The sequence below is a fragment of the Schistocerca cancellata genome, chromosome 6 (assembly GCF_023864275.1).
Source record: "Schistocerca cancellata isolate TAMUIC-IGC-003103 chromosome 6, iqSchCanc2.1, whole genome shotgun sequence".
Classification (NCBI taxonomy): domain Eukaryota; kingdom Metazoa; phylum Arthropoda; class Insecta; order Orthoptera; family Acrididae; genus Schistocerca; species Schistocerca cancellata.
The window spans coordinates 386052945-386078765 of record NC_064631.1 but is presented as its reverse complement, the minus strand read 5'-3'; the positions used below and the strand labels follow the sequence as shown (position 1 = coordinate 386078765).

The following is a 25821-nucleotide window of genomic DNA, read 5'->3' as shown; positions in this document are numbered from 1 at the left end:
GAAGCTGTCATCAAGGCTAAAGGGTGGGCCAACACCGTACTGAATTCCAGCGTTGCCGATAGAGGGCGCCACGAACTTGTAAGTCATTATCACATGGTTTATTACCACATAGGAACTGTCTGGGACTATTTGGAACAGCGAGTGGGATGTAGCAGTAAGCATCTCCGTAGTTTGGCAGCTCTACCGAACCCAATCATCAATGAGTGTAGTCGGCTGGATATGCAAGACTGAAGGCATTGTAGATTCTCTTCCCTGGCGAATTGATGGCATTATCAAAGCAAGAGGCCACCTGGGAGTGGCCAAGGTGTTGCCCAATGTGCTTGTCGTCGACTTTGGAACTGTAAGTAACGTGACAACAGTTTTTAAATCATGCAGGTTCTTACCGAGCGGCGGGAACTGGCTGAAGAGTCCGCCCACTTCGATGGAGAGGGTGCCGGGCTCCAGGTGCGCCTCGGATGAGCTGAGCTGCAGGTAGGTCTGGCCGTCACGACCCACGGACGGCGCTCCGCGCAGCGTCAGGTCCAGCGTCGGTCGGACTGCAACGTGGGAAGTGGCGCTACACTCGCTTCACTATTCAGTATCCTTACTGTAATTACCGTTACTACATTTTATGGGCTTCAAGAAAAACGACATATTCCGTCTTGAACATATGCCACAGAACAATATGGAGTGATAAGTGGTCCCTGCTACGTGACAGCAGCTGAATGAGAAATTAAAATTCTGAGGGACGGTACCCTAGACCATTCAGGTGTGAAGATATTAGACATGTAATTGGATCTGAAGTAATGACCGTTCCTGCGTTACTTACCAATAGTGACCTTGAAGGGCCCATTTCCCCTCAGTGGGATTCCCATGATTTCAGCTTCTGTCGTCTGGACTCCAGTGCCTACGAGCTGCGAAGGGAACGTAGACTCGACACGGATGGTATTTGTTGTCAGATCCACACTGCAAACACACATTGTAGTCGATTCAGTTAGCTCTTCCACCCAGTGTGGTAGCAGTAAAAAATCTAACAATTCGAACTGGAGTGTGCTAAAATAAAATTATTAGTAGATTTAGTTTTACAAAGCAGTACATTACGTCGAGGAGACTACAGCATTATGCATATTATTTTGAGCCGTGGTCGCCTCGAATCGATCTTTCAACATCGAAGATATTTGCATAGGGCTCAATGTGCTCACCGCGTGACGGCAGTCAGTTGGTCGGCAGGAACTAAGGCGCCTGCCACGAGTGCGCAAGAGAGAGTATTCGACCATCCAGTATTGTGTTCTGAGAGTCAGGACGCGAGTGACTCGACACGATAACGCATGGGTGGCCACCAGTCGCTTAGTGTGGACCAATATTTTGGCTGTGGAGTTCTGCAAACAATATTTACTGCTGAAGACGCCCCTGAGAGTCTTGGAGTCTGTCCTGTAGTCTGCATAAGAACGCTGCTAAACCAGAGGCTTGGAACAGTGCCGGTGAATTGCACTACGGTCACTACATCTTTAAAGCTCATAACGATGTCGGCCGATTATTCGCAGTTAACTGATAGTCGTTGTCGCATTATCATGACATAACTACTGCCGTTAGTGATTAAAATTGTGCGTCGGCCGGGGTGGCCGAGCGGTTCTAGGCGCTACAGTCTAGAACCGCGCGACCGCTACGGTCGCAGGTTCGAATCCTGCCTCGGGCATGGATGTGTGTGATGTCCTTAGGTTAGTTAGGTTTAAGTAGTTCTAAGTTCTAGGGGACTGATGACCACTGCAGTTGAGTCCCATAGTGCTCAGAGCCATTTGAACCATTTGATTAAAATTCTTCTGGGTATTATGCCGCGTCATTACTAAAAACTAACAACAATAATAAACAGGGCCCTGAGGAAGGCCGTTGCAATTCGGGCGAAACGTCGGTTTTAGTTTATTATTGTTGTTAGTTTTTAGCAATGAGTCGGCATAGTACCCAGAAGAATTTTAATCACTGTGACACCGGCCGCGGAAGCCTACGTTCTTATACTGCCGTTAATCTGCTCCGTGTCTCTGTGAGCCGGGTTTGACAGAGTTGTGCTTGATTGTACTTACTAGTTTTCAAGGTCCTTGTTAAAGTGTTATTGGAGGTTATCTTATTAAATTCAGTTGGTATGTTACAGAGATCTGTTCATCGTGTGATATAATTGGATTTTTGGTGTGTCTTAGCACTAAGGACCGTTAATGTCATTATCACTGTCAAACTGCTGTTCCCGTTAACTGAGACAGGGCGGTTTATGTGGTACCGGCGAGAAGCATCTTTCATTGTATTCTGTAGAAACTGATTCTGCCTTCTATTATTCTTTTTCCTTTAAGTTAGTCAAACCACAGAATTTTGGCACAGCAAAACATACATCTAACCATGTCAATTTTTATTTCATTAGGGGTTAGCTTGGTTCCCTTTTTATAGTGACTGAATTTAACGTAGAGATTAAGATCTGGTATGAGCGCCGTTTTTTGAAACTTGCTACTTCATAGTTGCTGTAACAAATTTTCCCTTAAAATTAAATCCTCGCAAAGCGTCAGGTCGTTCAGGATTTTTAAATTCTGTGCCTGTAAATTCGAAATACGAGGGTTGTCCAGAAAGTAAGTTCCTATCGGTCGCGAAATGGACACCACAGTGAAAACCCGATGAAGCTTTGCACATATGTGTTGGGTAGTGGCTCTAGTGTGAACGTAGATTGCATCAAGATGCTCTTTTCAGTAGTGAACGCACTGCGATCGAGTAAAGGCGCCTAGAACAACGATGTCTCCCGCCAAGTAGGAGGGCCCGCTGAGTGGCTTCGCCTTAATGAATGCAGCCCACCTTCCTTCTTCATGGCAATTATCAGCTGCACTCTGCAGGTGCAGAGGCTCCTGCAGCCTTTTCGATAGGAAGTGTTCGATCACCCACAAGACAGCCCTAATTGGCTCGTCCTGAGTATCATCTCTGTTCACATGAAACGCTGGATACGAAGAGTGAAGTGTCGGCAGAATTGCCAACACTGTTTTTAGAGGAGGCCGAAATGGACGCTATAAGCTCACGCAGGCTGGCGTGAGGTCTGAAACAGGATACGTAATGAATGCTATAAAGAAAAGTACGTAGCTTCTGGAATACTTAACTTTAATCCACATTTGTAGAACATTGCTCTTGATACATTCATGGAATCTCAATATAAATAGAATACGGCGCCTTGCTAGGTCGTAGCAACTGTAGCTGAAGGCTATGCTAACTGTCGTCTCGGCAAATGAGAGCGTAATTCTCAGTGAACCATGGCTAGCAACGTCGGCTGTACAACTGGGGCGAGTGCTAGTACGTCTCTCTAGACCTGCCGTGTGGTGGCGCTCGGTCTGCAATTACTGACAGTGGCGACACGCGGGTCCGTCGTATACTAGCGGACCGCGGCCGATTTAAAAGCTACCACCTGGCAAGTGTGGTGTCTGGCGGCGACACCACAAAGAGAACACTTGGGTGCAGGCTACGCGCTACGGACCAGCGTAGAGAGTTATCGGAAAGCACAGGCGACTGCCTTCTATGACGATGGTGTTGGAAATTTGGTATAACGCTCCAACAAATGTCTAATTCGGAGTGGCGATTATGTAGAGAAGTATCTGGAAAGTGTAGCTAACGCTTGAAAATAAAATGTTTCTGATTTTTCACTGTGGTTTCCGTTTAGCGACCGATGGGAACTTACTTTCTGGACAATACACGTAGTATCGTTTTGAGCCTTATTTCCTCTTTAAAGCTTATGTAGTAGCAGTGCATCTGATTCAAAAGAAAAAAAGTTGCCTATAACTTTTATGTTTTTCAATTTTAGTGGTGTTAAAGTGCCAAGTATCTTTCTACTACGTCTCTGGATTAAAATAAATGTTTTATAAATATTAAAGATTTTATTCTGGGTAACCAGACTTTACCACTTCCAAGTAACCTATATTTTGCTTCACTTGCCATAAATAAGCAGTTAAAAGGCCTCATATTTATTGTCCTTATTTATCGTGCTTATTTATAATAAGGTACTTGTAGTGCTTGTACTGTGATTATGTCAGGCTGTAAGAAAAATGAGTTTCAAATGTATGTGAATTCCTAAGGGACCAAACTGCTGAGTTCATTGGTCCCTAGACTTACACACCACTTAAACTAACTTATGTTAAGAACAACACACACACACACCCATGCCCAAGGGAGGACTCGAACCACCGGCGGGAGGGGTTTAAAAAAATTACACTGTGTAACAGACCGTGCCTTTGTCTTGTCATTTCATCAGACATCCCGGAAGGCTGCACTGAGACTGATGCTAGTGTAAGGCATTTTGAACATCATATTTTCGTTCATAAATGTGAAACATTAGAATAAAATTTCAACAGTCAAGATCGCTAATTAAAATTTTATTTTTTGGTCACTAGTTTCGGGAAAACTAGGTTGCCCTCATCCGTTCTGTAAAGCATATGGACTGCAAACTACCATCATAACAAGGACAGAAAAGTCAGCATCTATCGTAATATGATCTGTGTTTTTTATTGCAGATCTAGATTTCAGTTAGCAGTGCAGCTGTCATCAGTGTTACAAATATAAATAAAACAAGAACCAGATATAGAAACAGCATATTGTACATTATTAAAATTCCATAATTACATACCGTTACAGTTAGTCATGTGGACTCAGCGTAATTATAACAACACACAATTCAATATAACTTAGACATTTGCAAGCGTTAGTCCAACTGAGCCTACTGTTTACAGCTCCATACAGCTAACTTCGGTTTACATTATACTAGATAGCCAGCACCTATTTAAATATATTTGGCTATCCAGTATGATGTACGGATCTGTAAACAGTAGCCTCAGTTGCATTAATGCGAATTGTGTACAACTACGACACGGCTTTTGATCGGCATGCACTTTCAATTTCTGATCCTTGCATTACATGCATTTATAGCTCTAATGATAGATGCACTGTTAGCTGAAATCTAGGTCCGCAATAAAAAAGGCAAGAGCTATTAAGACCTACACTGACCTTCTTTTCCTGGATTACATCACGGTCTTGGGGCACAATCTTTCTCACGGAATCGAACATGATGAATCATAATCAGGTGAGATACAATAAGGTAGGGAACATATTTCCACAAAAGGATCTTATGCAGATTCATCTCCATCGCGATTACAATATAACGTATCAAATCGTGACACGTCATTTCAGGAACATGCAGAATGTAATACACGTTTATAATAAAACAAGATTTACATAAAATATCACTATTACTGCACCGACCGCAGAAGTTCATGTTCACACAACAGATGAAAGGAGACTGAAGATCACAAGTCTAAGCAAAGATATTACGAATTAGGAGCAGGTGCACTATAGTAATAAGCATACAGAAATACGATCGTAATTTTTAAGCTTAAGGAAGTAGTTACATCCAAGTAGTCGACCAAAGGATGCAATATGTACATTTTAGCATGAAATTATATAACACAAGTAATCAAAACCAGAGTGTATTCGAATCCTAATTTTAAAAAAAAATTCAATATAAAATTTCTTACGAAATTATAAAACGTATTGTACATCGATTGTACTACCTACTTCGTGTACAGGGTGAACATTAATAAAACTGACAAATTGTAGGGACGATTCCTGACTGGAAATGGAGGAAAAAAGTCCTATGAACATATGCATCGTTGCCACGATAGATGGCACTGACGAATGAAAGTTTCTCTTACCATGTACCGTATGTTCCTTGTGTGTTGCACGGTGTTTAATTGACGTAGCATACTGTAAGCAGCAGAATGGTCCAGTATTCATGTTGTTAACAAGCAGAGATGGTGTCTAGGTACGGCCAACCGGATGGAAACGGTCGAGAGCCAGCACGGGTATAACAAAACAAGTACCCTCACTGGCAACAATGACATCACACAACATTTCAAGCCCTTTTTTGGGCGTTTGTGTGATCATGGGTTCTTTGAGAAAGACGAACGGGCAGGGAAGTGGCGGACTGCGAATAAACCACGTCTGGAGGACCGGGTTATACAGGATATTGGGAGGAACCGTAGTACAAGCTCCAGGGAAGTGGCCCGCCAACAAGGTGTACGTCAAAGCGCGGTTTTGTGTATCCTGCATGACAGTCGCTACTGTCCCACTCGTTATTAGTGCTGACACGCTCGTCCACCAGTTGGGGTACACACAGATGTGTGCCTGCTGGATTCCTAGCCGCCTAACAGAAGACAGTAAAGAGCAATGGAGGCCCTTCGGTGTGGAATTGCTTGCGCTTTACGAGGCTGATCGTGACAGTTTTTGTCGAACATTTCCACGTCGAATCGGAAACAAAACGGCAGTCCATGGAGCGGTGCTACACCACCTCTCCTCCGAAGAAAAAATTCGAAGCCGCACCCTCAACCGATAAAGCCAAGGCGACAGTCTTCTGGGTCCCTGAAGAGGTTATTCTGTTTGGTGTCTTCCCTCGCAGTGCAATGCTCAGTTCTGAAGTGCATTGTGCTATTGTTAGGAAGCTGAAGATACGACATTAGTGTGTTCGTCGCCACAAAAATGAGGACGAAGACCAGTAGAGTGGTACCATGCGTGCATGGAGGCCCTTTCGGTTCGGACGCGTAAGGCCGTCGCATTGAACATAAATTATGTTGAAAACTAGGGTTTTACAGTCAAAAGAGAGGAGAATAATATGATGTATTGGAATTCTGAATAAAATCAGCCTGCTTTTAGAAAAAAAATTTGTTGCGTTACTTATCTAACGCTCCTCATATATCGCCATTGAGTTAGCTTACAGATGGTCACTCGAAGTCTAGGTGATAAGAGGGCAGAGACAATGCACCAAGTAAATGTATATAGCTAACAAGGGTGACAACTCAAATTACATTCTTAAATTGCTATATACAAATCACTGTGTGTTAGATCTGGACTACTGCAATGTAAGATCTAGGTGCAAACGTAACATGGTGCTCGAATGTTTGGTGTAATAAGCAAACAGTATAAGATCAGAATTAAGTAATGATTAAGCGTACACAAGTAATTGTAATGATACGAGCATAATATCAAAATTTACTGCGATTAATTTATATTCAGGTATTATAACAACAACCATGGTAGCTCAAGGTCTAGATGTGAACTATGGTTGAACCATTAGCACAAAAAAGATGTCAGTAATGTGAAGCATATCGATAAAATATACAGCATTACAGTGTTCGATTGACATAAGACCAGAAAATATTAAAACCAGCTGAAGAATGATACATCGGAGCACAAAAAAGGCGAATAAGCTCTTGTTTATAAGACTTACTGAAAAGTGCGGTACCGGCTGTCTCATTCTACCTTCCGCAGCACCTTTACAAATTTGCCCAAGAATTTTGGCATGCGAATGTACTGGCGCTTTCTGTAAAATGTAACTCACCTCTCGCTCCCGCAAACTCCCCTAGCTGTACCCATCTACTCCCACAACCCATTCGCACTCAGTCGTTCAGCCCAACTCATTCTCTTTATATCTTTGTGTCTCTCTGCCATTGTCTACCGCCTCACAGCTATAGTCTTCTTCGTTCTGTCTTACTATTATCGACTTATCTCACTTTTATTGTCTTCCTCTTGTTCTCTCTTACTGCGACTATCTCATTTATTCCTTCCTATTGCTGCTGTCTCTTCTCACTGTCACTATTTCCCTCTTTCTGGTTGTCATCGTCGTAGACTCTTTCTCTCATTATCACTGGCCCCCACACCTTTTCACTTAATCCTTCTCTTTATTTCTGTCCCAGAGGCACTGTCACCTACACTCTTTTCCGAATGATGTGCTGTCATTGTCAACTGCGTTCGACTGCCACTATGTTTCTTTCTTTCACACAGTCATTGTCTCCATCGCTTTTACAACCACTATCTACTGTCTTCCAGTGTTTGTTACTTTTCCACCTCTTCCCTACTGCCACTGTCTCCTTTTGTTTAGGCACAAAAAAGCGCGAATATTTGCACTTGCCAAATTTTTGGGAATATTCTTGATGATGCTGAGGAACGTAGAATGAGGCAGAATGTTTTAATAAAGAGGCACATATTCGCCTATTTTGTGCTCCGATAGGAGTATTTTTCTGTAAGTTCCCTTCTTTTCCCTAACACAGCAGGGCATGTCACTATATGAAAAGAATTTCAAATTTTGATAGTTTACTTGTGTGAAATTGAAATAACGTAAAACTTTTTTACACCTGAGACCAGATTTTACGTGCAAAAAAATTCTGAATGTGCTCCAGTACAACAAAATGGGTTTTCCAGAACCCATCTGAGACATTTTAAAGCGTATTTCTTCGTGCTAAGTCATTTTATAAACTACATTTTTGCCTCAAACTGAATGTTAGGTGCGTATTTTACGTGTATAATTAGGGTAACTTTGAATATTTGAAACCTCTGTATCGCGAAAATGGATAAAGATATCAAGAAAAGTTTTAAGGTTATTTAAGATCGAGATCTTTAGAACATATCGTAAAAATGAAACCCGTTTGTTGTGCATAGCCGTCTTGGAAACTACGGCTTTGTTTTGATGCCAAAAACACGCGTTTTTTGGGTGTTTCTCGTAACGGATAGTCTTTGCAAACGGGAAGAGGCTAATTGTAGACAAATGTTTACAGTATATAACGCTACAATTTGAGTAATTTTCGGTTGTTCATGATTTAGATCTCGCTACTCACCGGATTTACCTTGCGTATTTTACGTGGACCTGTACCGTAACTTTGAACTTATGTATTTTGGAAACGGATAGAAATATCAATAAACGTTCTGAAAGATTTCGAGATTGGGATCTTAGGAATATATCGTAAGAATTTCAGCCACTTTCTGTGCATAGCCAACTTGGAATCCGCATCTTGGTTCTGGTACGTAAAAAAAGAAAAAAAAGTTTTTTGGTGTTTTCAAAGGAACCGCCCATGAACTAATAATGCCTCAAAAAGCGTCTTAAGGTTCACTGTAGATTGTATCAAATGCAAACAGAACCAAGCGATTTGCTCCAATTGCTTAAGCAGGAGGAAGTGGGTCATATTCAGACTTTGACACTGTACTGTAGGATGGTGACACTAAGACGATCCGTCTGTGTGTTTACAAATAGTCGTTAACCCGAGTGCTATCCAAAACACTTGACCCTACCTTTCTGTTACCAACAGAATGGGAGGCAGGAGCCCCAGAAGAATCCAGTTTTTACGCGCGGCGTTTTGGAACGTATTAGGCAGCGCATGCTGTCGGATGCGTACCGATAGCAAAATTCCTTGTTTAAAAAGTTCTTAAAATTTTTTTAAAAATTAAAATACTTATAAAATTACAAAAGAACGTATTGTATATCAACTGTACTACCTATTGCCTATATAGTCACATTAGTTATTTCAAGTGTAATGTGGAAAATACGTCTCCATTGGATAAGACTACAGATCACTTGCATGTCTAGGTGATAAGAATACAGAAACAATGCGTGAAGTACATGTCATAATCTATATTGGTAACAAAGGGAACTACTAAAATATTGCATTCTAAAAACATCATACAAATCACTGAACTATAGGCCAACACCAATATAGCTTACCGACTAGGTGATAACATAACGTGGTACTCGAAGTCTTGCATCTAGTGCAAGATTAGAAATTAGTTGACAAATAAGTGAATACAAATAATTTGTAATGTAGTGATATAAGTACAGTATTAAAGTAACTGCGATTACATTCTATACAGATGTCGCTAAACACCATAAAAGATCATGTTAGCACATTATCATCGTTGATAAAGAACGTCCGTCCTCAGAGACCAAAAACAGGAAAAGTTAACGTAATATTGGTAAACTGCAGGAGTATCCAGGGCAAGGTTCCTGAATTAGTATCTCTTATTGAAGGAAATAGTGCGCATATAGTATTAGGAACGGAAAGTTGGTTAAAACCGGAAGTGAACAGTAACGAAATTCTAGACACAGAATGGAATATATACCGCAAGGATAGGATAAACGCCAATGGTGGAGGAGTATTTATAGCAGTAAAGAATTCAATAATATCCAGTGAAGTTATTAGCGAATGCGAATGTGAAATAATCTGGGTTAAGCTAAGTATCAAAGGTGGGTCAGATATGATAGTCGGATGCTTCTATAGACCACCTGCATCAGCAACCGTAGTAGTTGAGCGCCTCAGAGAGAACCTGCAGAACGTCGTGAAGAAGTTTCGTGATCATACTATTGTAATAGGGGGAGACTTCAATCTACCAGGTATAGAATGGGATAGTCACACAATCAGAACTGGAGCCAGGGACAGAGACTCTTGTGACATTATCCTGACTGCCTTGTCCGAGAATTACTTCGAGCAGATAGTTAGAGAACCAACTCGTGAAGCTAACGTTTTAGACCTCATAGCAACAAATAGACCGGAACTTTTCGACTCCGTGAATGTAGAAGAGGGTATCAGTGATCATAAGTCAGTGGTTGCATCAATGACTACAAGTGTAATAAGAAATGCCAAGAAAGGAAGGAAAATATATTTGCTTAACAAGAGTGATAGGGCACAAATCGCAGAATATCTGAGTGACCACCATCAAACGTTCATTTCTGAGGAAGAGGATGTGGAACAAAAATGGAAAAAATTCAGAAACATCGTCCAGTACGCCTTAGATAAGTTCGTACCGACTAAGGTCCAAAGCGAGGGGAAAGATCCACCGTGGTATAACAATCATGTACGAAAGGTACTACGGAAACAAAGAAAGCTTCATCATAGGTTTAAGAGTAGTCGAATCATAGCTGATAAGGAAAAGCTGAACGAAGCGAAAAAGAGCGTAAAGAGAGCAATGAGAGAAGCATTCAACGAATTCGAACATAAAACATTGGCAAACAATCTAAATAAGAACCCTAAAAAGTTTTGGTCATATGTAAAATCGGTAAGCGGATCTAAATCCCCTATTCAGTCACTCGTTGACCACGATGGCACCGAAACAGAGGACGACCGAAGAAAGGCAGAAATACTGAATTCAGTGTTCCGAAACTGTTTCACTGCGGAAAATCGTAACACGGTCCCTGACTTCAGCCGTCGCACGGATGCCAAAATGGAAAATATTGAAATAAACGATATCGGAATTGAAAAACAACTGCTATCACTTAGTAGCGGAAAAGCATCCGGACCAGACGAGATACCCTTAAGATTCTACAGTGATTATGCTAAAGAACTTGCCCCCTTTCTATCAGCAATTTATCGTAGATCGCTGGAAGAACGTAAAGTACCTAGCGACTGGAAGAAAGCGCAGGTCGTTCCCATTTTCAAGAAGGGTCATAAATCAGATGCGAATAATTATAGGCCTATTTCGCTTACGTCAATCTGTTGTAGAATAATGGAACATGTTTTGTGTTCTCGTATTATGACGTTCTTAGATAATACAAATCTCCTTCATCATAACCAACATGGATTCCGCAAACAGAGATCATGTGAAACTCAGCTCGCCCTATTTGCCCAAGAAATTCACAGTGCCGTAGACACTGGCGAGCAGATTGATGCCGTATTCCTGGACTTCAGGAAGGCATTTGATACGGTTCCGCACTTACGTTTAATGAAAAAAATACGAGCTTACGGAATATCGGACCAGGTTTGTGATTGGATTCAGGATTTCCTAGAAGAAAGAACACAACATGTCATTCTTAACGGTTCAAAATCTGCAGATGTAGAGGTAATTTCGGGAGTACCGCAAGGAAGCGTGATAGGACCTTTATTGTTTACAATATACATAAATGACTTAGTTGACAACATCGGTAGCTCCGTGAGGCTATTTGCAGATGACACGGTTGTCTACAAGAAAGTAGCAACATCAGAAGACTCGTACGTACTCCAGGAAGACCTGCAGAGGATTAATGCATGGTGCGACAGCTGGCAGCTTTCCCTAAACGTAGATAAATGTAATATAATGCGCATACATAGGGGCAGAAATCCATTCCAGTACGATTATGCCATAGGTGGTAAATCATTGGAAGCGGTAACGACCGTAAAATACTTAGGAGTTACTATCCGGAGCGATCTGAAGTGGAATGATCACATAAAACAAATAGTGGGAAAAGCAGGCGCCAGGTTGAGATTCATAGGAAGAATTCTAAGAAAATGTGACTCATCGACGAAAGAAGTAGCTTACAAAACGCTTGTTCGTCCGATTCTTGAGTATTGCTCATCAGTATGGGACCCTTACCAGGTTGGATTAATAGAAGAGATAGACATGATCCAGCGAAAAGCAGCGCGATTCGTCATGGGGACATTTAGTCAGCGCGAGAGCGTTACGGAGATGCTGAACAAGCTCCAGTGGCGGTCACTTCAAGAAAGGCGTTACGCAATACGGAGAGGTTTATTATCGAAATTACGAGAGAGCACATTCCGGGAAGAGATGGGCAACATATTACTACCGCCCACATATATCTCGCGTAATGATCACAACGAAAAGATCCGAGAAATTAGAGCAAATACGGAGACTTACAAGCAGTCGTTCTTCCCACGCACAATTCGTGAATGGAACAGGGAAGGGGGGATCAGATAGTGGTACAATAAGTACCCTCCGCCACACACCGTAAGGTGGCTCGCGGAGTATAGATGTAGATGTAGATGTAGGTCTTGTGGCCCTTGTTACCTACATGCTTGTACCTCATGCATTGCGTTTGTACTCTTATCACCAACACTTTGAGCGACCATATGTAGGCTTATTCACAGACGATATATTTTCCACATTGTACTTGCCTTGTATCTACTTGACTATATAGGCAGTAGGTAGTGCAATTGATACACGTTTTAGAATTTTGAAAGAACTTTTATTTAAAAAATGTTTAAGAATTTTTTATGAAAAAATTAAAAAAGGAATTTTGTTATTCCAATATACTCTTGTTTGCACTACTTGTACTATGTAATTACACACTGAAATGTATAAACGGCAGACTTTGTTTGACTCCTTGGATGTAACTCTTCCCTTACGCTTAAAACTTATGATCGTATTTCTTTATGTTTACGCGTACAGTGCCACCTGCTGGTAGTTCGTTACATCTTTGCTTTGACTTGTAATCCTCAGTCTGCTTTCATCTGTTGTGTGCGATATGCTTGATATTTTATGTAAATCTTGTTTTATTATTGACTTGCGGTTGCATCACTTCACTGCTCCTGAAATGACGTGAGTTGGTACCACTTTTCACGACTTGTAGCGACTTGTCACGATATATTATACGTATGATGGAGATGTTCTGAGATACATTTGCGTAAGGTATTTTGTGTATATCTATTTTGTGACAATATGTACCCCACCTAATTGTATCTGACCTGATTATGATTGTAATTTGGGACCTATATGCTTTACAGATCTGATGATGAGAACCTAGATTTACTGAAACCGTTAAAAATAAAAAAATAAATAAAAAACTATAATCAACTATCTTTGCTGTTGACATTTTTAATTCTATATTTCCCGTTACTGTAGATCGCCCTCACATTTGAACTCTATCAAACACATGTAATTCAAGTGCCGGCCAGTGTGACCGAGCGGTTGTAGGCGCTTCAGTCTGGAACCGCGCGACCGTTACGGTCGCAGGTTCGAATCCTGCCTCGGGCATGGATGTGTATGATGTCCTTAGGTTAGTGAGGTTTAAGTAGTTCTAAGTTCTAGGGGACTGATGACCTCCGATGTTAAGTCCCATAGTGATCAGAGCCATTTGAACCATTTGTTCAAGTTCTGAATCGTTTGTAGCGACCTGATGAAGGCTTTGTGGAGCACGAATGTATGACACAAAACTCCGTAACTGCAGACAGCCCATACAGCTTCAATTTTATATGCTTACAGCTTCTCAGAGAGAAAGAAGAGAGAATGAGAATTTAGCATTTTTATACTCACTGTAGTTCATAGGTGATTATTGGTGAGTGAAAGCTTCTGCATACATAGTAACGGATCTAACAAGTATCCCATTAAGGAATAGAATAAAGAAAGGAAATTCGCAACTTAATGAAGTTTATTCGATGTTATTTTAAACGTTCTTTTGTTTGTAGAAGCATCATTTGGTCAGGGCTCTAAACTGTAACTAACGTTTATTTATCCATAACTGCTGAGAGCTCCGATTACGAAAGCGCATATGACCAAAATTTAACTTTCAGCTTTTATGTTACCAATTTTTTGTCTTTGAAATAAACTCAGCTAATCACCGAGATTTCACGGTTTGATCTTTGGATAAGTGAATCGAACTCATTAATCGTAACAAACGATTGAAAAGTAATCTTCGCTTTAGCAGAATATTAGCAGCAGCCACAGCTTAGTTGCTAGGACAATTCTATCAACAAATAATTTTTAAACATAATACCGAGGTGCTCTTCTGTTTACCACTAAGCGTAAAATCTCATTTGCAGCAGCAAGCTACCCATGAATATGAAATAACTTCGATATTTATATTTTTCATGTATGCGACCTAAACATGAGAATTGTAACGTGGTCTCTGACAATAGAGACGTAGCTTAACAGACGCTTCATTGGTAAAACAAAGCACTTGAGATAGAGAAATAAGATTATTTAGTAAGCTAAGTGGGAATAAGATAATATTATAACCAAATAAATTATCTTGAATATGACTCTGTGGAGGTGTAAGGGCAATATGGCACAGTAAATAAAATGTTCAGTATTGTAGATTGAATCTGTACATAAAAATATTAAAAGTAAGAATTCACTACGAACTAGCGATACGGGTAATTTCTCAGTGTAAAAGTACGAGAGGCATTCAATAAGTAATGCTACACATTTTTTTCTGAACGCAGATCTGTTTTATTCAGGATTCCATTACACCATATTATTCCCCACTCTTTTGGCTACGAAACCCTATTTTTCAACATAATTTCCGTTCAGTACGACAGCCCTACGCATCCTAGCTTGGAGGGCCTGTAGGCACGCGTGGTATCACGTTACTGGTCGACGTTGGAGGCAACGTCCTGCTACACATGTAACCTCTTCATTATTCATGCAGTGCTGCTCGCGGAGTGCACCCTTCATTGGGCCAAACAGCTGGAAGTCTGAATGTGCGAGCTCCGAACTTTATGGTGGATGAGGAAGAACAGACCAATGAGGTTTTGTAAGCTTCTCTCGTGTGTGCAGACTTCTGTGAGACCTTGCTTCGTAGTGGAGAAGGAGAGGTTCGATTGCATTTTTGTGACGACGAACACGCTGAAGTCGTTTCTTCATTTTCCTGAGGGTGACACAATAGACTTCAGAACTGATCGTTGCACCACGAGGGAGGACATCGAACAGAATACCTCCTTCAGAGTCCTAAGAGATTGTCGCCATGACTTTATCGCTGAGGGTGGTTCTTTGAACTTTTTCTTCGGAGAAGAGGTGCTGTGGCACCACACCATGGATTAGCGTTTCGTTTCCGCTTCGAAGTAATGACCCCATCGTCTGTGACGACGTTCGACAAAATATTATCACGATCAGCTTCGTAACGAGCAAGCAGTTCTGCACAGATGGTTCATGGTTGTTCTTTATGGTCTTCTGTTACCCCTGAAATCCAGCGGCACACACCTGGCGAACGAGTGTGTCAGACTACCAAAACAGACGTCCATCTGTGCAAGGAGGCGTTAGATTGTGATCCGTCGATCACCTCGAATGAGTGTGTCCGCATTTTCCAACACTGTAAGAGTCGCAGCTGTGTGTAGCCGGCCGGCTCGCTGGGGATCGGAGAGGTTTGCGCGATATTTTTACGATGGCTGACGCCTCGCCCAACGATTCACCGTGTATTTGTTCACTGCCAGGTCTCCGCAGACATTCTGCAAACGCCTATCTGTATCTGCGATGCTATGGTTTTTCTCAAAAAGAAACTCAATGAGAGCTCTCTGCTTGGAACGCATCTCCGTTGGAAACACCATTTTGAAGGCTACGTATAGCGCCGCCACCTAGAGGAACTCCATGAAACTATAGAAGCCGAAGAGGGAATATTCCATGATGTCTCTTAACAAATTCTTAATTTTTTCGACCGAAACTGGCCGAGAAAAAAATGTGTTGTATTATTTATCGAACTCCCTTCGTACGTTCAAAATCGAGTGATGTACTTAGTTATCAAGAATTATGGTAACAGTGCGTGGATTTCTTGCCGCAATCGCACAGGAATGCTTCGCGAGAGTAAGAGATGCTGAGGGTTGGTGTCTACTTACTGCATGTCTTTGACGATGACACTGGAGAGTCCACTGAGGGAAACATCGTCGAACTGCGTCTTGAGGCTGGGGGAGCTGTGGATGAGGCTGGGCAGGTCCCGCAGCGGCTCTATGGATTCAGCGCCGATGTTGGGCAGACCTGCAAAGCAAGAGGATTGGACGGTTACTACAGTTTTCAGGTGCTGCGTCGACCAGAAGGCGCGCATTACAAGTTAGCAGCAGTTTAGAGCAATGTTTTTTTTTGTTTTTACTTCGGTATATTATTGTTCACTCAGTCATTAACCATAAAGTTGAGATGCTGCAGCTCTCCCTTGCGTCATCATCGATCTGACTTATGTATAGACCTGTCCTCGGGATTCTTTCCTCTCATCACCTCTACAACTAGAATTTTTTCCAACGACTTAAGTCCCAGTCATTCTGTCTATTCGACTCATCATGTTTTTTTGGGTATACTTTTTATAGTATATTACGTACTCGAACAATCTTCTGGAGCCTACAGGTCAGTACACTTGAAGGGCTTCTAATCGTTCCATTTCTGTCTTCCCTATTGTCCCCGTTTCGTACTAATACAGAGAACAGAGATACGCTCCAAATATTTTCTTCCATGTACATTTATATTTTGGGATGTTAGCAGGTGTTTGTTTTATAGAAGCTCCATTGGGCAGTGCAGTCTTTGCTGCTGTGCCCTCCTCTCATCTTCCTTCTTTATCTATTATTCGAATCTACTTTCAAGACATAAAAAATTATCCACGTCTTCATTAAACACACGTCTCATCTCGTATTTAGTTTCGGTGACCATTGCTATGTCATCCGCTAATAGTACGAAGATGATTTTTTGTCCTTGACAAACTTCTCACATCTGGACGTACTACATTATTTCAACATACAAATATGTGGCTATAAAATGTATACCATACAAAGTAGTCATTTTTCCTCTTTAGTCTCTAGCGACCCTTTGTATTGTCAACGCACACTGTCTGATCAAAGTATTCGAACACCCTGTGTAATACGGAACTGATCGCCACATGTCACAAGACGCTGACAAGCCTCTATAAAGACGCGGGGAGCACTGTGCTGTCAACAGAGGAGCAGTAGCAGCAGATTGCGTAGCTTTGGACATCTCAGTGATTTTGAACGTGGATTATTCATTGGGTAGCACCTGAGTAAAAAATCAATCAGAGACATTTCAACCCTTCTACAGGGCCCAAGCCGACTCCTGGTGATGTGACTGTGAAATGGAACCGAGACCATGCAGACCTCGTGTACTGAAGAACAGGGACGATCGAACATTGCGGAGGGTACATATAAAAATATCGCAAGGAATCACTCGTGGGTTCAAAAGTGCCACGAGCAGTCAAGCTAGCACAATAAGTGTGCAGAGGTTGAGCGGCTCCTCATAAGACACATGTTTCTGTATTCAATGTTAAGCGACACATGAGGTGAGGTGGAGGGCAGTGACTGGAAAGGAGTGATTTTGGATTTGGAGAATACCTCGAGAAAGTTACCTGTCGTCACTTGTAGTGCTAACAGTAAAGTAGTAGTGTCAACAGTGAAGTGAGGAGGAGATGGTGTTAACGGTATGTGGGTGTTTTCCGTGGTTAGGTTGTGGCTGCCTTATTGCACTTAACGCCAAACGCGGAAGGATATGAGCACATGTTGCGGTGTAAAGGGGAAGAACAATTGGGAGACGATGACTGTTCAGTGCAGCCTGTCACAAAGCAGCATCTGTGAGGCAATTATTTATGGTTAATAACATTTCTGAAACGCCAAGAGTCCCAATCTGAATCTAATACAACACATTTGGATTGAGTTACAACGTCGACTTCACTCTAGACTTCGGCGGCCAACATCTGTACATTCTCTGGCTTCGACTGTTGATGAAGAAAGTTCTGTCACCCTTCAACGGACATTCAGACATCTCACTCAAAAAGACCCCAGTAGAGGTCAAGCCGCCGTAAACAAGAAGGGTGAAGACATCCCATTAATGTCTACTAATTGGTGTCTGGATATCTTTGATCACTTAGTATATATGTTACATACGTTTTACTCTATTCATTCTTGATTCCAGCAATATGTTGTTATTTTTAGGACTTGTATGTCTATCTTCATAATTGTCTTATCATATCTTGGTTTTCCTGAAGTCGAGATGAGTTGGGAACAGGAATATGATACATATCTTTTCAAGCTCTCAACGATACTATATAGCCAGTACCTTTTCATGTTACATTTGAAGAGACATTGCAAAGAAAACAAATAATGTTATTTCTTCAAGAGAGAAATCCAAAACCTAAAAGAGGGACGTAGTTGTGAACAAAAGGAAAAGTAAAGCAAAAGGAAAATTAATTCAACCACAACAATCACGAACTAAAAAAAGTCAATATGATTTTCACATACAAGAATTAGTTACTGGAAGTGAGAGAACATCAGCATACAGAGAAGATCACTGGGAAGGTTTAAAAACCATCTGAAAAGATGATATTCATTCCCTGATACACTGCTGCTCTAAGCAGGATTTTGAGCTTCCTAGCGCTGGAAAATTCTTAAGTAAAGGTCCCGTGAACATGAAAGATGGTTTGAATACCACAGTGCTTTACTAGGCTAGTTGTGTCCGGATGTCCCATGACATCTCCCTAATTCCACCGATGAAAACTTCACTTTTTTTTTAAATATAGGGTGTGGCTGATAGACACGCTGAGATATCGTGCCGGCTCGTCTGAGCCTCTGAAATTGTTTTATGTTGGTTTATGAGTACGATGGTGACGTAATAGAAGCTGCTATGTCTTTAAATTGGTGGATTTTAGTGTCATGTAGACATTATATAAGTACCAGTCTATGAACCCAGAGGCCCTGTGTCAGTCAGCCCTTCCACTGTATGAATGACTGGTATACGTGAAAAACGCCTAGTTTCTCTGTGCTTAAAAGTTCACCGATTAGCAAGAGCTATACGACTCCATCCTCAGGAAACTAGTAGAGGTGCACGGTGTAATCGATATCCACAAAATAGACTTCTTCAGTTTATCCAGAACCTAAACATACACGTTCATAGGATTCTTATTTGTAATATATGCAAACGCTCCAGAAGAATTTAGATTGTGTTGGTTGACAATCATGCTTTAATAATATGTGAAGGTTCGCGTAATTTTTGTAACTGAATTGTTTTACTTTGTGTTTCTCAACTTTCTGAAGACAAACAACAGACTTACTGAAACAGAAGTTCACTTCACCCACCCGATGTTTGACAAGACAAATATTCGCCAAAAGCGGATAATTAATTTTGACGGAGATTCACCAAAAGGTCCAACAGTAACTTCATATGTGTCTCAGAAGTACACGGATACATCAACAGTAAGTGAGGTATGACTACATGACCAAACCTCAACTAAGGGTCGTAATACCATGAAGAAACAGTGTTGCTTAAATGGCACGGCCATATACGTTCAGCTTCTGACAAAGCAAAAGTCAAACTTCGTTTCTACTATTTCATAAGCCGCCTTAAGGTGTATGGCGAATGGATTACATGGACGTGTTGGAATATTTGCAATACTTTATATGGAGAAGAATATGTCCTGTCACATTATTCGTTTTTGTGGAGCCTAGTTTAGAGTGTATCCGTGGTTACGGGTATGTCTGCGCAAACGCGTGTATCATAGGTGTTCGAGTTTTGCTCAGATAACTTCACGGTGTTAGATAAATATTGAATCACCAGTATTGGCATCTGATCATAGAAAGACGTAGTTTCTGTTTCGCTGTGATTAATTTATGGTTATAGAAAAATTGTGTATATACGAGGCGTGTTTTTTAAGTAAGTACCGTTTTGAAATTAAAAAAAGATGTGCTAAGATATCTCAATAATTTTATTTTTACAAGAAAACCTGTACCTTAATCTACGCACTGATGCCATTACAGTCTGATTCGTCATTGTTTACGTTGCGTACTGAGTGTTTAAGGTGCCTCCGATAATCGTGAGTCCCACCGACTGTGAAGTACGGTCTGTTATAAGATTTCTTACTGCTAAAGGCCGAAAAGCGATATGTGAGATCTGTGCAGTTTACGAAGAAAACATTATGAGTGATGGAATGGTAAGAAAGTGGGTGAGAGCATTTAAAGATGGCCACATAAATGTGCATGATGAACAACGGAGTGGGCGTCCTTCAGTCGTTAATGAAAGTTTGGTGCAGGAAGTGGACAAAAAGGTGAGAGAAAACAGATGCTTTACGATTTACTCCTTGCGGGATGACTTTCCTAATGTTTCTCGTACTGAAGAAACACCTGGGCGGTCAGCGTCTTCAAGTCGATGACGAAGTCAAAACAGTGGTGATGCAGTGGTTAACAAGTCAGGTGGCAGACTTCTATGGGGAGGGTATTCAGAAACTGGTACAACGTTATGACAAGTGCCTCAATATTGACGGAAATTATGTAGAAAAGTAGATTAAGGTACAGGCTTTCATGTAAAAATAAAATTATTGAGATATCTTAGCAAGTCTTTTTTTAATTTCAAAACGGTACTTACTTAAAAAACACTCCTCGCATTTTAACGTAACAAAGGATCTAATCTTCAAAAGCTCATGGTACTACACTTAGAATTGTGCTGGTCATTCTCAACAAACATATGGATACGTGGTGATATGTCTCCCAAGAGGAATTAAAATTGATAGGATCATCTTGTCACCATAGATTCTCCTGTTAATATAATCTAGTAGTATGTGTACCATTGGAAGTGCCTACTTTTATTTGCTAGAACGCGACCAATCTGTCGGTTTGCTATGACAAGTGTCCGTTGCACAGTAACTACTGCAGCTGGGCAACTTCAGCATACAGTCAGTGAGATCGCTGTAAACGACAGTGTGTAAGGAAGTTAAAGAGCTGACAGGAAAATTAAATCATGAAGCATACAGAAACAATGCATAATCTGATATTTAGGCATAAAGCTTTGTAAAACTATGATTTGAGTGGCAAAATTCATAAAGTCTGACTCTATAGGAAAAACAAGAGGAAAGTGTAGAGTTGTGCACTCACCATTGGCCAGTTGTGGAATCAGATGTTGCAGGTTGGCGCGCACGCACTCCTGGAAGTCGGGTGCCCCAGCATTGCACGGGTGATGGCCGGCCAACACTGCAAACAGAGCATTGCAAAACTATGACATTCATGAACTATTTAAATATTAATCATTATCATCAGTTCTTGTGCAGTAAGGTGCAAACGCAATCCAGGTAAGACTGTAAGAAGCTGCGAGTTTATCATATGGAAACGCAAATCGAAAATGTAGAACATTAAAGAATGTCACTGAAAGAAGTATTTATCAGCAGCAAAGTCAGTGCAATCAAAAGATATGGCCATTTATATCACATACTTAGATAGTTGCAAACTGATTCATCATAAACTGTAGGGTACTTCCCTCTGACCTAGAATCATGAAATTTGGCAAGCAGCAAGCTTTCACAGTGAAAGTAAAGGCAAAAACCGAAACTTCTTAATTTGTAATTACATCACACGAAAAATAATTTTTTGTCATTCGTTATCCGACTGTCTGTCTCTCCGTTTGTTAAGACCTCTTCTGCTCAATAACGGGTAGATGTATTAAGTTGAAATTTACGTCACCTACTAAGGTCTATGGTCCCTTGGCGGTGTAAAAAATGTAAGCTTATAAGCCAATGCAAACAAAATACACAGCTATTTGTGTCATATATATTTTGATACTTGTAAACTCATTCATTAGAACTTATCGGGTTAACCTGAAATCATCAAATTTGGCAATAAGCAAGGTTTCACAGTACAAGTAAAGGAAAAAATTCAAAAATTGTTAATTTTTAATTATATCACTCGAAAGAAATATTTCTTTTGTCATTAGTTATCCGACTTCAAAGCACTGGAATTCCCGGGACCGATATCTTGCCTGTATCAATGTTGTTAACAGGCAAAAGTCACCGAGATTCTCGTCTCCCGATATGGATGAACAGCCATACACAGCCTCAGAGCACGAGTCCTACTAGCACCTGGCCAGTTTTTAAAAATTTAACAGCACTGTCTTCTTAACGCTTAGCTGTAGTAAATGGGGTATGGGTGGTCATTAAACACATGCAAATTGTACGTAATAAAATATGTTTGGGTAATTTGCGAACGGAATAATGAGCTGTCCAGCTTCAAGTCTGAAATGATTGTATCTATGTATGTCAAATTTAAAAAAGAACACCATATCGACTTGGCGGACCACGTACTGAAAGCGCGCCAGAAGCTACATAAGCGAAGGTAACTGCTGAAAATCTCTTTAAAAAATGGTTCAAATGGCTCTGAGCACTATGCGGCTAAACTTCTAAGGTCATCAGTCGCCTAGAACTTAGAACTAATTAAACCTAACTAACCTAAGGACATCACACACATCCATGCCCGAGGCAGGATTCGAACGTGCGACCGTAGCGGTCGCTCGCCTCCAGACTGTAGCGCCTAGAAGCGCACGGCCACTCCGGCCGGCGAAAATCTCTTAGTTAACGGCTGTTGGGGTCAGGAAGCACAGTATTCTGAATTACGGAAAAAGTATTGAAGTATATGTGATGTTAAAAAGAAAAATGTGAAACACAATTTCGACAGAAACTTTTCAATCTAACCTGCTAGGCAGTGTGATAGGGTTCAAAGTAAGTGAGTTGACAGCTTGCAGGCTTCACCTGAATAATAAAAATATGATTTATTAACTATTTTTGGAGGCTTACGATGGACAAATAGTGAAACGTTAGCAGTTCTTTATTATAATTCTACAACACTGGGGAACTGTCAAGGTTGGCAGCTCCCATCCAACTCCGCAGACTAAGAAATGAAACCCGAGTTACTTACTTACTGGGTTATTATTACCGCTGTCTGCGATTAAAGTAGTATTATAATTCTACAACACTGGGGAGCTGTCGAGCTTGGCAGATCCAATCTGCCCTGCCGAAAAAGATATCAATGTCATTCTCTTACTTACATATTTGGGATCTTATTATCGGTGGCTGCGATCAAAGAGAGTCTTTTTGCAATCGTATTTTTTTCCAAGAAATGCAGCTACCGGTAGAATGCGCATGCTTCCCAATGAGGTGACATATGAGGCCTAAAATCTCCAATAACTTTCTACATTAGATGAACATTTTCGTGTTCTCTTTAACACTATGGCTTAGGAGGAGTAAACTGTATCAGTGGGAAAGACTTCGCTTTTATTTTCCCATTGCTCGATATCTTCATTTTAAATTACGGAATAACGTATTTGAATCGTCACCATAAGGTCCCTATTGCTCATCTACTGATTTCAAAATATATTTTGACTGAGGATGTTGAACGAAAACGTAGCAATCCGTGAGAGACGTGCATTTATTTTCAGACTATTGGATCAGTTGTAAGACTCAGATATCTGGCTGGTCCTGTCTTCACTGTATTTTCCAATTAGAATATTGATGGAGTTCCTACACAGTGTTTCTTATTAGAAGGCGGGTCATGCGGACTGCCGATGCACCTCTTAAATTTGCTTTTATCATGCTTGTCGGAGACTAATTACATGGCTTTCTGGGCCCTTAACAGATTCATTACGTTGCTACCTGGCAGAAGTGAAAGGTAAGTATTGGTAAGTATTGACGGACATCGGTTAGTGCTCAGTTCACGTAAACCGTGTCAGCACTTTCGAAACTGGCACGTAAAAGCATTTCATTGTCGGAGTGAATGGTTAGAATGTTTTGTATCTTACAAAGGTCTATGTTTATATGCTACATAGCTACACAGAAATACTAACTTCGATGAGAAGAAAGCCTGAACATTGTGGCGGTAAGCGCTAGTGAAGATACTTCTGCAATTAGCAGCTGTAATTAGCATTTACTGGGTATTAACTATCCATGTAAGATAGCCTATTCGGGGATAAGCGCTGAATGAGCTGAAAATTACGCTTACGTAACTTGATCGAAGCATTTATTTAGATGTAAAATGGTTTCTTAGTCTTTCTGAGACTTCTCCTGTAACATATAAAAGCTATTGTGCAATAAAGGGAGCAAAGAAGAAATAAAATAACGAGGATAAGAATGCAAAGATATATATGAGAATACATACGACATAAAAATGAACATTGACGCTTTGTGGAGGTCAAAACTGAAATGAGTAACATTGCTCTAATGGCTCTAGTCAAAGGCACTGCATTAGTATGGCGCAGGATACGTTTCAAGAATTAATGAAACCTGACGCTATACGCAGAAAGTTGATTTGCTGACGCTGATTTCTAATGAAACATCGCTACGAAAAAGTGGCAGCTACTGTCACAAATCATTCGACTTTAACGAGACCACGTAGCTGATGATACGAATACGCTTCATTAAAGATTTTGTGACCTATTAAAACTCATAAAATACATTAACAATCAAAAGACCTCGCTGTTAACAGGCAAGCAGAATGTGGGTAGTTTCTTCCGGTCTATTTTTCTGTTGTTTGGAATGACGATCACTTTTGAGTAACAGGAGACAAAAATGAAATCATGAAATCCAACTCAGAAACGAAATTACGTCTTTGATACCGTAGTACCATTGGTACAAACAAGTTCACAGTCAACCAAAGTTACAGACTCGTATACTGACCGTTATCCTGCAGACGACTTTTCAAGCAAGTATTGATGATAATAACTTATGCAGAGAATTTGTTCTGTCGCAAAAATAATAATAATCGATTGATGAGAACAATATCGGAGGAAGACTGAAAGAGATCAAGAAAAGGATGTGAAGTCTCTAAATCTTGATTACCCTTCTCAGTTAGGGTGTTAGGCAGAAAAAACTGCTCACTAATTACTTAGGAATATAATATGTCTAGCAGCGACGAACTGCAAAAATTAAAACTTCGTAAAGGCGTTAAGAATTTATCGCACAACGGACAGCTTTGGTTTAGAAATTAGAACTATATCTGTGGTTGTCATTATATAATTGGATATGTAGGGCTATACTTGATACACCTTCTACAGCGTGCCATATGTCGAGCTCACGATGCGTGACTTGCTTACTTGAGTTTACTGTTGTATCTCGGGGCGTATTACACATTAAGAGAAAATTTCGACACTCACCGTGGTTGACAGAAAATACTGCGATGATAGCCAACAGCTCAATTCCAAGTGAGTTCATCGTGTTGAACGTGCCGGTCGTGCGTATGTCGGAGGATCGGAAGACACTGTAACGAAGACGACGTCCGGCGGCCATATATACCCCCGTGGAAGGCCGAGCCAAATTGGCGAATAGCAGCAGGCGTAGCGCCACGTTACGTACGCTACCATTTCGCCGTCCATTGAAAAAGCAGCGCCCCCACCTTTTCGACTGTCAAGAACGCCTGGACCCGTAGAGCCACTGGTTGACCGCCTCCTCCCCCCCCCCCCTCCACAACCCGCTGTAGCCACGCTAGCTGCCACGCAACCCAACACCTATATGTGTCGCCAAGTGGCTGCCCCCGAGTAATACCTACAGTTTGGATTTCACACGTGGCTTCCGTTGTGACCTACTTCACGTACTGGACGCTAGCTTTATGGCAGCCGTCCCTGTGCTATTCTTGAGTCACTATTCAGAATCTATAAATTTTTCAGGAGAGAGTACTTGTACACCTGTGTCCATTAATCGTTGTGATTCATTACTAAAATTGGTCATTTCTGATGGCTATGATCTTGTACTTGCTAAGTGTACGTAGCGCCGCAGAAACAAAAAACTAGCGAATGTAAG

At 41.0% G+C, this 25821-nt stretch overlaps 1 protein-coding gene across 1 annotated transcript in view; it reads right to left on the bottom strand.

The window, feature by feature from the left end:
• LOC126190911 (putative beta-carotene-binding protein) overlaps positions 1-25335 on the bottom strand; it is a 28638-nt gene extending 3303 nt beyond the window's left edge. Inside the window, exons 1-5 of the mRNA XM_049931541.1 lie at positions 25179-25335; positions 21141-21236; positions 16125-16263; positions 809-945; positions 384-536 (exon numbers count right to left, since the gene is read on the bottom strand). Of these exons, the coding sequence (XP_049787498.1) occupies positions 384-536; positions 809-945; positions 16125-16263; positions 21141-21236; positions 25179-25311 (658 nt within the window). The 5' untranslated portion in view covers positions 25312-25335. The remainder of the gene's footprint in view (positions 1-383; positions 537-808; positions 946-16124; positions 16264-21140; positions 21237-25178) is intronic.
• Between the last annotated feature and the right edge of the window lie 486 nt (positions 25336-25821).